Below are 12,083 nucleotides of genomic sequence, written 5' to 3' on the forward strand. Positions count from 1 at the left end.
GCCGCTGACTGGCAGCCCGTCCGGCCAATGAGAGAGCGGAGGGGGCGGGACCAAGGGGGGCGAGGGGACTTGCGAGAGCCTCCTATTGGCCAGAGCAGGCAGCCAATGGGAGGCCGGGACGCCTCCCCCGCCCCCGCAGGTCCGCGGCGGTGCGGAGCGCGGAGCGGCCGCCGGGGGGCAGCAGCGGCCCGGGGCCCGGGGTCGGGGTCGGGATCGGGCTGGTGCCGGGGTCGGGCTGGTGCCGGGGCCCGGGGTCCGGATCGGGCTGGTGCCGCGGGGATCGGGCTCCTCGGCTGGCCCAGGCCCCGCAGGAGCGGGCGATCCGAGCTCACCGCCCGGGCCAGCCCCCGTGAGGCCGCGTGTGGCCGCCCCGGCCGGAGGAGGCCTGCGGGAGCCGCCCGCCCGCGTGAGTAGCCGCTGCCGGCCGGGGCGGGGCTGCGGGCACAGCGGGGCCGAGTCCGGGGCTGTCACGGGCAGGGAGGCCGCGCCGGCGCTCCCGGGGAGGAGCGGGGACGTGGCGTGAGAGGCTCCCCCAGAACCCTCCCCCAGGCGCGGGGCGCGGCCTTCGGGGCGGCTCCCCCGGTCCCGGGCCCGCCGGTGTGGGCGGGGGGACAGCCCCTCGTGGCCGCCCGGGCTCGGCCGCGCCGGCTGCGCCGCCCTCCCGGCCCCGGCAGCGTTCGGTTCGCCTTCCCTGCCGCTGAGGTGGCGCGGGTCTTGTCCCTCCGGGGCGGAGCGTGTCTCAGGAACGCTGTGGAACCTCTCAAGCTGCTTCCAAAACGTGTTTAGAGCAGGCAGCGTTTCTGTAAAAATCCGATCGTGCCTCTGGGTGAAAGGCGGGAAGCTGGAGCAGCGCCGCGGAGCGAGCGCTGCCCGGGTGTGGAAGTGCGTGCGAGATACCCTCTTCTCGCTGGGCTGCGCTTGCACCGCCAAAGACATGCTAAGAAATGCCTATATACAGAAAAATGCTGTTCTAAAACAGTAGGGCCGTGCAGTGTATCAAAGCAGAAGAGAGGGGTCAGTGGAAAAAAGAATGAATTTCCCTATATTTTTACATCTAGGTGCTATTGTTTTGTATTTTCTATATGACAGCAACTTCACAATTCATGAATATCACTCCATGTAAAACAAATTCTTTCCTTCTAGCAAATGTAACATTTTGCCTAGTAATTATTACATTTACTATAGCTTAACAGGCATTTGCGATTAACCATTTAAAGAGAACCCAGCCTAGTGCTGTGCTACCTTTGTTTTTTTATGGTCTGTTGGATTCTCCCGAGTATGAAAGTGCTAAGAAGCAGGGTGTGTTTGCCTTTCTCTGTGTATGTATCTGTGCGTGGTGAAAGCTGACAAACTTCTTAAGTCTCCAGAGTTGTTCAATAGTGACAGGATGCTTCACTTCACAGTATACTGAAATGAGATGGTTCTGAAAAAGTGCACAGGGTAACAGTCTGCACCGTGACTGAGGGAAAAACTTAACGGAATCAGCCTCCAAACTTAAACACCACTCCACCTTTGGTATAGAGCTGTAACTAGAATGCTGTGACAGTAATACTGCTATGAAATATTATGTTTGGGTGAGATGATCCTACTGAAGCATGTCTGCCAGGCAAAAGACCACATAAATCACAGGGAAGGGACAGAAAATGAGAGTTATAAAGCATTTCAGGTAGTGAAAATTTATTTTAAAGTCATGGGTTAGGTGAGGTGACAGCTCTGCAGACCCTAAACAAATTAACTTTTCTGCAAGGAAATGGTATTTTAGATAGTGTGTAGCACCTTCCATTAGGGAAAAAAACCAACAGAATGTGGCTGAGACTTAATGGCTGAGTAAACCCTGATGGTGTCCTTATTTTGGCTTTGGAAAGCCTATCCTCAAGCCCAGCCCTGGAGCTTGCCAGAGCTCTCTGTGCTAGAAGCAATGCATTAGAATGCAGGCTTCTGTTGTTAAGCTGTCAGGTAGGGGCCAGGCACTGGGGAGCACTCACCTAAGTGTTCAGCCATCATCTGTAGGACTAGCAGTGATCACAACAAAGGGTAAGGATTCGGGGTATTCATTCAATTACTAAATCATTTTAGTGGGCCCAGGTTCAGCCAGATGGGATTGTGTAGTTGAATTCAGGTTAGTATTCTAAGGGGTTTCGACCACCAGAAAATAAATGGTGGCAGAAAAATGAGAGTCCTCCAAGCATGTCTGTAAAATACAGAAGCCTGTTACCTGTTAAATTTCTGTGTTAGTGTGTTTGGCTTGGAAGGCAAACAAGCTGTTTTTCTAATGCATAGCAATTCCATACTGGGATCTGAAACTCCCCAGCTTTTTCCATGACTAGTAATGATGAATTCTAATTACATACTAGTTGACAACTTTGTTGAGGAATGGCTGACTAGAACCCATTCCTGTCCTAAATAGGCATTTTGGCTCTGAAGAGCCAAATGGATGACAGAAATAGAAAAGATAGTTTTGTCAGTGAAGTGCAACACTGTGTGTTTATTTTCAGTTGCTTCCTTAACTGTGAGAGGATTCCCACCTCTCTTCCCTCCCCCAGCTACTGCTGTACTCAGGTATTTAGTCTGCAAAGCAGACCTGCACAGGACAAAGCAGTTTTCTCTTGATTTGCCTGTTCCTGACAGGCAAATCACCCTTCTCCCTCCCTGCACCTACCAAGTGTTTTCCTCAAGCTGCAGAATAGCAAAGATTACTTACTGTACATCACATCTTTAAACTGTTGATAATATTAAGTGTCTTTATACAACTGTTTACCTGTAGATTCTGCTCTTATTGTGCTTTAGAGAACTTAAATTTACCCTTGAAGGCATGTATATATGGACACGTTGGCAAACTGAAGCCCAAGAAAATATAAATACGTAGTTGAGCTTTGAAGTATCTAACAGCTCGGTTACTCCTGGACCTTTGTAAGTGTTATTACATATTACAACCCTTTGCTTGAGCAAACAAGTCTTCTGCCTACCCCAGGCACTAAGGTTATGATTTTCCTGTTCTACATGGGATCGTGTTGCTACCAAACCAATGTTGCAAATAGGATGTAGAGCTCCTGTAAGCAAACAAGTGGCTTAAACTAAGGTATTACCAAATACTTTTTAATTGATTTCCTTACACTTCAGTTTGTTCATTTTTAGATACTAACACAGTCAATGTTTAGACAAAAAATAAAGGCAGCAACTGTAAGTTAAGAAAAGATATTTTAAGTGAACTTGCCATTGACTTTGTTTTTTAGGTACAAAACTACAATTAATATTAACATGAATAAAAAGTAAAAATAGAATTAGTTTAAAATTGATCTTTCTATCATGCTGAACTCCTACTGGGAACTAGAGAATTCCTTACATGCATTTGTCTTTCAGTCTGTATTTGCTTTGGAAAAATTCACGGAATTGTATGTCACAAAGATCAAAAGGCACTAAAAATGTTTTAGAACATTTTTTTTTCTTGGATAAGGGTTACGAAAGAGCAAATACAATTAAAAAGTCAGTAACTGAACTTGAAGAGTGTGTGTGGGCCATCAATACATAACGTCAGTGCATCTCCCCTGCATGCTCTTTCAACTTCACTGATAAGAAAGAATTGATTCCTTAGTGATACTGGTAACACTGGTGACAAATACAGAATTATTATATTGTGAAAATAATTGTGAATAACATGGCATTCTTAAGCAGTGCACAGCCACTGGCTGTCAGGCAGTCCTTGTTCTGTGTAACTTTTCCCAATTTGGGAAATCAAAAGGCTACATGGAGAGCCCATATTGGAAAGAGTGCCCCGGCCTTCCAAACTCACTAATCCTTCCTTCCTGAGAAAAGCTCAGGAATGCAATTTTTCTGCATTTTGTATTTATTTTTGCTTTGTTGTTATTACTATGAAAGGATTTTTAACCTTACGTATCTGCACTGTGTAGAAGGAACACAGATCTGAATTGCAGTCTGTGTTTTCATTAATGTTTAAATGTCGAAAAAAGCTGAACTCTACGAGACAAATTATTCTATTTATGATGTAGGTGGATTTGGAAGAGAGTGAATCCATAATCCACCAGGGAGAGGCATTTTAATGAAAGTTAAATGCAGCAGAAGTGTCTAGGGTAATTATTTTGGCTATTATCTCTTTCTCTATTGATAAAATAAGTTCTAATTCTACCCGACTGCTAAATATAGTGTTCAAGTAATTTTAGGAAGTGCTACTTTTAAATATCTGCCCCATCACGAGATGGGGGAGAAACTGCAAGCTTGTGAGCTGCTTTTAACTTTTCCCCTAGATCTTTTGGTACATGGTGCAATCATCTATAAATGAATGCTGAAGTTAATTGTAGCATGAGACTGAGCAAGGAGATCAGTACAACTATATATGATGCAAAAATGCTTTAAAACATGACACAATTACTTAAAGCACCAACACAGATTTAAAGTGAAGAAACAATACGCACAGGGTTGTCCAGGAATTTAAAAACAACACAGTTCAAACACCGTGAAGAGTCTCAGTTTCTGTCCATATTTAATCATAAATTTAAATTCCTGGCATTAGTTGTTGCTCAAGCTCCCTGCACCACCACCTTTTTTTTTTTTAATTTTCTGTCTCCCCTCTAGATTCATGGCACGCACCATGGTGGATCTGTGCTGGAAGCTGTCTGTCTGCTTTTTTTGCTATCGAGTTGTCTCAGGAAGAGTTCAGAGGGAAGGGCATTATGTTGCTGCCGTGTATGAACACGAGTCCATACTGAGTCCTAACCCCACAGCCCTGGTTGATCGACAGTCTGCACTGGAACTCATGGGCAGAAACCTGGACATTTATGAGCAGCAAGTACTGGCTGCTGCAAGACAGGTATGCCACAACTTCCTAGCAGTTGCGTGTGTCCTATGTATATATAGAGTGAGTGCTATTTGAGGATAATGTTTCACATTTGTGTTCCCAGGCAACTAAAGACGTATTTATATACAATAAGTATGGTCTGTTTTTTCAGACATTCTGCCCTGCCAGCAGTGATGAAAAATATCAGGCCAATTAGCAGCTCATCTGACCTGAGTTATTCCAAGCTTGGAAAAACACGCCTATAGTTATTTAGTTTAGGGAAACTGATTTTCTATTTTGGTATGAATACCCAGCTCCTTTCTGTTTTCTTAAATGGAATGTTTTTTATTGAAAGATTGTCTTACAGGCAGCTGTCTTTGTCTTTGATTTTATTCCACTGGTCTCAATGGAAATTCCTGAATGTTTCTAAAAACTAAGGATGTTTAATGCTTTGGAAATTAATGTTCCGTTATTAATAACTTCTTGGAAGTAAAGTTTTCCATTCCTTTATCCTACCCTCCATGGAATGGTTCTCAGTCTAAACATATTTAGAGGAGAGAGACTAGTATTTCTGGCTGTTCTTATGCACAGCCTCTTTTCCTTCCCTCCCCAAGAAAACCCTAAGCTGGTTCTAGTCCAAGGAAGCAGGCATTACTGTCCTTACACAGGAAAGAACTGACTTGCAAGTTTCACAAGTCTATTGTTTTGGAACAGAAGAATTACAATTTTTATATAACTTGAAAAAGTGGTTGTTTGTTTTTTGTTTGGGATTGTTTTTTGTTTTTGTGGTTTCTTGGGGTTTTTTTTTTGGCAGCAATGACTGGGCATTACAGTCCAGAAGCATAATAGCTATTTCTGTGCAGTACTGCATCTAAGACACATAAATTATCCCAAAGCCATAGCACAGATAACACATTTGAACAGTCACAGGAATATGAGTTATTGGTGCTGTGTCTGATTTAAGAAGACTCCACAACATTTTTAGGAACCTGAACTTCAGGTAGAGCCAGACTAGCTCTGGCATGGCTACATTACTGCCAATATCCGCATCGCTTCCACACTCCAGCTGTTTCTGAAAACAATACTCCCAGTATCCTATCAAAGCTTATACTCCCAATCATGGTATGTAGACCAGACTAAGTGATGCAGCATCTTTGACAAAGTTCATCTGCAAATAACATAATTCTGAAAAAACCCTAACATGTCTTTGGTTTACGTACAGGGGGCACAGATAATTGTTTTTCCTGAAGATGGAATCCATGGCTTCAACTTCACTAGAAGCTCTATTTATCCTTACTTGGATTTTGTTCTGCATTCACACTCTGAGAAGTGGAATCCATGCAGAGAGCCGTATTTGTTCAATGACACAGAGGTAAATGTAGGAGTGATTGATGCAGAGAGGTGAAATAACTAAATGCTAGATCTGTGCTCCATGTGGGAAATCAACTCCAGTTGTTTTGCTTAGGGAAGTAAGCAAGAAGTTTAACAACCTATAATACCAGATTCTGTTTTCATGGACTCTCAGGTTGTTGCTTTCCTTCTTAGCGAAGGAGGGCTTTAAATTCATACATGCAAGATTAGCTTGTTTTGAGCAATCTGGATTTGTCATCTCTTCCTCAACCTATAAAATGGTAATCACTCTCTTAGCAAGATATATAAATATTATATAAAACAACATAGCAGTATCTTCACTTTTGATGCATTCTTGTTTCTCAGCTTGAATGACTTAATGACATTAGAGCATTCTGAGTGGAATTACACACATAAAATACACATACACACATAAAATTACACATACGTAAAATTATTAGCTCAAGGCAACGGGACTTGACCTGCTAGAATGCATTAGAATCACAACTTAGCACACACCAAGTGTGATTTCAGAAGATAGGACCTGCAAGTTACAAAAATAGTATTTTCATCAACTATTCTGGACCCAAAGTGAAAATAACCAGGCGTAGTAATGCAGACTGTTTATTCCTATTAAGGTTACAGTCAATATAATGAAAGTAATCATGCATGTGCCAACTAAAGAGGATTTGTGTGCAAACATGAGTAACAGTTGCAAATGGTGGCCTGTGAACCTTTACTACCAATGATGATGTACAAGCAAGCAAGTTTGTCATTCAGATCCTATGTGGAGATGGCAGTACTGGCAGTCTTTGGTACAGCTCTATAGCACAGAAGAAACACCTCAGTAATACTGTACTCTGTACATTTTAAAATTTCTTTTCTATAACTATGCATAGTCTATTGATTAACATCTCTGCTTCTCTAAGTTGCAGCTAGTAATAACTTTTTTTTTTTAAATTTAGAGTAAAACCACATCTAGTTGCAGGAACAAGTCATTGTAGGTGCATATAATCACTATGAGAAGTTTGCTGTTCTAAAGGCAGACATAGATAAGTTATGCTGCCTTGTCAAGTATTTCAGTTGACTTACGGTGTTTTGAAGCTGTTAGTGCTCCTGCAATAGTCAGAAGTTTCTGAAAATTAGTACCCGTGACATAGAGAGATTTATTTATTTACATAATTCTCAGGAAGCCAGAATTTTTTCAAGCTGTTCTGAAATTAACACTCAAAGTATTTTTCAGTATAGAAAGCTACTGGTTTCAGCAGCTTTTGCCACAAAATGATCAGTACTTTAAATTTTACAGGTATTGTGAAATGTGTTTGATTTCCTGTTTAAAATAGTAATTTGAAAAGTATGAAGTAAGTCACAGCTGCTTAAATAAAACTTACCACTCTATCATATCCTGAAGTGCTTACATTTCCCCATATATTGTCCTGCAGGTTCTTCAGCGTCTGAGCTGCATGGCACTGAAGAACAAAATATTCCTCGTGGCAAACTTAGGAACTAAGCAGCCCTGTGAGCACAGTGACCCTCACTGTCCATCTGATGGGAGATACCAGTTCAATACCAACGTGGCATTCAGTGATGAGGGGGTGCTGGTAGCCACGTATCGCAAACACAATCTGTACTTCGAATACGCTTTTGATGCCCCTCCAGAGCCTGACTATACATTCTTTGATACCCCTTTTGCTGGCAAGTTTGGCATGTTCACTTGCTTTGATATACTCTTTTTCGAGCCTGCAGTGAACCTCATCAGACAATACAATTTGAAACAAGTTGTGTATCCGACCGCCTGGATGAACCAGCTCCCACTCCTGTCTGCTGTAGAATTCCAACAAGCTTTTGCAACAGCTTTCAATGTCAATATTCTAGCAGCTAATATCCACCACCCTACCTTGGGCATGACAGGGAGTGGCATATACACGCCAGTCGAGTCCTTCATCTACCACAACATGGAGAGTTATGGTGGCAAGCTCATAGTAGCAGAAATACCTGTGATTTCCACTGATTACAAAACCAAGTTGGAGAGTAATGGAAGATTCAGAGAGAACTTACATCACTTATGCAAGACTTCCACAAGTACCTCAACAGATGATCAGGTTTGCTTTAAGGAGGGAAAAGAGGTACCCAGAAGAGTATCAGAAACTGAACACTTGCCTCCCCTTTTTTATGCAGAAATGATGTATGACAACTTTACCTTTGTTCCTGTATGGGGGGAAAAAGGAGAGCTCCAGGTTTGTGCCAACAGCCTCTGTTGTTACTTAAATTATCAGAGAGCTGTTTTAACTGATGAATTATATGCTTTGGGAGTTTTTGATGGGCTGCATACAGTGCATGGCACATACTATGTCCAGGCCTGTGCATTAGTGAAGTGTGGGGGTCTCAGCTTTAGCACTTGTGGACAGGAGGTTACAGATGCCACTGCTCTGATAGACTTCCAGCTATGGGGAAATATGAGTACCCCTTATATCTTTCCTTTACTGCTGACATCTGGTATTACCTTGGACTTTGCTGATGACATGGGCTGGAAAAACCACCACTATTTCATAAGCAAAAATAGAACATCTTCTGGCCTCCTGACAGCTGCTCTCTATGGACGATGGTACGAAAAGGACTAGCACAGATATTTGACTGAATCAGGAAAAAACTGCCTGTATGTTCAAAGTAGACATCTTAACATAAATTATTGAACATTTGTACTTCCTAGGACTTCAGGTATGTTTGTTAAATGATGACTGATTAGATTCCACATTTGAAATGGTAAGTGAAGCACTTAACCTAAGAGGCTGTCAGTACAGTCTGTACCTTGGTTGCTTATGTTCTGCCAGACATACAACAACTGCCTTGCAGAGATAAAGGCTTGCTGTAATGAGTTGAGAGCTTTTGTATTGGGAAACTAGTATGTACCATTTCAACCTAATTTGTTCATTTTAATTTAATTCTTTGGTTTTCTGGCATCCTGACCAGGAGTATGGAAATGAACGGAATGGAAAATCAGTGCAAAAGGAAAAAAAGTAGGAAGGGGAACAAAGAAAGATATAAATACCGTGCATGACATGCATGAAAATAAGGATGTATACATACATACAGGTTGTATATGCTACAGTTCTGAGTTCTGGTCAGGATGCCAGGATGTGTTTTGTTTCTAAGAGTCAAAACCTCCAGCTGAAATCATTACCATTTACTGGCCACTCATTTGTCTGTAATCCTGTTAAAAAACGCAGTGAATTTTCTTACATACTTCTATCAGTAACTGAATGTTAACAGTTGTGAACATCTATGGAACAGATGGGTAAGAGAATACCAAATAATTGTGAAAAGCTAGACTGCATTAAGATACAATTTCCAGCCTATTGTGCAAGTAGTTGTGTTTAAAGAAAACCTTCCCTGGTTAAGAGAGTTCATTTCAAGACTGTCTTGACTTTAAGACATCTTACACATTGCTCATAAATTCATTCAACAAGAGCTATGAAAAGCACATAATGAATTGTGGGGTAGCAAGGTTTTTACATAAATACTTGGTGTGCCAGATGGCAGGTTCCTGCTGCTAAATGAGTAAAACACACCATTCCTTCCAGAGCAGGAACTAGATTAAGTGCTATAAATATTGTACTGCAGTGACGAACAGTTCTACTGCAGTGTAGAAGTTGGGAAGAAATACTCAAAGGATATCAATTTGGGGTTAAATTCAGAGAAGATAATTTATTCTCAAGTGTTAAAATTTTGTGTGGTCTTATTGGCCGATATGACTTCATCTGCCTAATAGCTGTCAAGTAAAGGAATAAACACAACTGTTCCTTTGGTGGGTCCTCATGTTCCAGTTGCTCAGTCTGTTAGGGACACTGTAATGGCCGAGAGGAGCAGTGGGGAGCAGAGCACTAATGGGATTGCTGCGAGTCTCCATTTTGGTGGTCTGAGTCTGTTCTGAGATGTGTTCAAACTCAAACCACTATGACAGCCACAGGGATGCATACTGAAAGGTGCTCAGTAAGTTCCTGCTTTGAATGAACTAATTTTCTGGTTTCAGAAAGCAAAACAACCAAGAAATTGCTGAATTTTTATCTCAAGGTTTCTTAAATATTGGTATAAAATAAATAAGTATTTATAATCATAGGCTCTTTCAAACCTTCCTTCTCCAAGCTGTATTACTGTGAACCAGGACCCAGTCCCACTCACTTTGATACAGCAACAGGTTTGTTTATCCTGTAGCATATATCGGACAGAAATATGAAGAGGGGAATATCTGTATCTCAATAGACATAAACTTGCTGATGTAAAAGTAGGCCATATCACTGCAGGGTTATTAAAAACCATTAATTCTTTGGCACCCACAGGGGGCTTCTTGCTGAACACTGTGCAAATTCCGGAACATACAGGGCAGAATAGGAAAAAAAACTGTGGAGCTTATTTGTGCTTCTGGTTCTAGTACCATATGGCCAAGTCTAAAAGCAAGGAGCAAACCACGGCTGGAGAATTTCAGCTCTCAGGACAAGCCTCCCCACTTCACTTTGCCTGCTGAAAAAACACATCCTATTACATACCCTAAATACTGTTTCACATTTAGTTGCAAAGCAGACCATTATTATCACAATAAACTAGGCTAATCAAGTAAATAACATTACATGTAGCTGCTATGGTTAAGGAAAGAAAGAAATTAACTGTGAGATACTTTCAAAGTGTGTTCCACAGAGCTATTCTAACTCGAGGCATGTCAAAACTATTAGAAAACAAAACTTTCTGGCCTTACCCGTTTGCATGGGGTGCATTGCTCTGTCTCCTCCCTGAGAAGAGCAGCTGTGTTAGGGGTGTTCTCATACCTTGTTCCCTTCACCCCCATAAAAGCAGCTGTTAGCACAGAGACACTGGAGAAGGTGGAATAGACAGTATTAGACATGATGGAGACTTAGCAGTAAGTGACTTCGTCCAACTTTCCTGATGTTTGAGGGACAACAGATGCGTTCTTAAACAGGGTGACCAGGCTGTAACCCTCGACCTTCACCACGACTGATGGGCGGGTTTGGGAAGTCTGCGCTGGAACAGCAATCCCAGCAGTGCCCTGCCGAGTGCAGCACCGCTCCCCAACAGCCCCGCGGCAACGTCAGCGAAGCTACGCACCGCTTACTGAGGACTTGTGAGAAGCCTTCAGCAAGGCTGATGGTCACACGGGCAGATTTGTAACATACAGTGCAGCTCATCTTCTATGATCTCTTTCAATGGATATAAAGGGAGGCATGTGAACAGGCTGAGGGATGATGTGTTCAGGTCCAAGATCTTCACAATACTCACAGATGTAAGCTCATTTAGAAAGATCTCTGGAGGTGCAATGGACCAGACTGAAGTTGACTGAGCTTCAAGAGCCTCCTGCAATCAATGTGTAAGTAAAGAAGCCATCATCGTGGGGCACAGCAGAGACTTGTCCAAGCTATGACCTGTCTTGCAGCATCGGGTATTTAGCAAACACTCCAGCATCACAGAAAATCCAAGGGACCAATATAAAAACCAGACTGCCCTCTTTGGCTGCTTCAGACATGTCCTCTGAAGTGAATAAAAGAGCCAACTGAATAAAATTACATTTGTAGAACTGGTACATAAAGACGACCTGAACAATGCCTGACCACCACTACTGACACACACAGATTCAGTGGCTAGAAGGAACTACTCCCTCCTCCTCCCCCATTTATCTAGGTTAAAAAAAAAAAAAAACAAGGTGGTGACAAAAGCCATTCCTGAAAACTCCCAACTATTCACGGGCTCAAATAATCAAGTTTTTTAGTGGCCAAGGACAATAAGAGTATTTCAGAGCAGGTGTGGGCAATGCATGTCAGAAGTTGGAGATGACAGTGCTACCAACAGCAGAGAAGCTTGAGCAACGGCCTGTGCAAAAAAAGTTCAACAAGGCCAAGTGCACATGGCTCAGGGCAATCCCAAGCTCTGGTGT

The 12,083-nt window shown here is 42.5% G+C and overlaps 1 protein-coding gene across 1 annotated transcript; it reads left to right on the plus strand.

Moving 5' to 3' along the window:
• Positions 1-322: 322 nt before the first annotated feature.
• On the plus strand, positions 323-9,953 carry BTD (biotinidase). Its single transcript, XM_051610944.1, has 4 exons — positions 323-406; positions 4,591-4,825; positions 6,015-6,164; positions 7,585-9,953. Exons 2-4 carry the CDS (start codon positions 4,595-4,597, stop codon positions 8,761-8,763), a joined length of 1,560 nt encoding a protein of 519 aa, XP_051466904.1. The 5' UTR covers positions 323-406; positions 4,591-4,594; the 3' UTR covers positions 8,764-9,953.
• Positions 9,954-12,083: the final 2,130 nt, after the last annotated feature.

The sequence above is a fragment of the Apus apus genome, chromosome 2 (assembly GCF_020740795.1).
Source record: "Apus apus isolate bApuApu2 chromosome 2, bApuApu2.pri.cur, whole genome shotgun sequence".
NCBI classification, from domain to species: Eukaryota; Metazoa; Chordata; class Aves; order Apodiformes; family Apodidae; genus Apus; species Apus apus.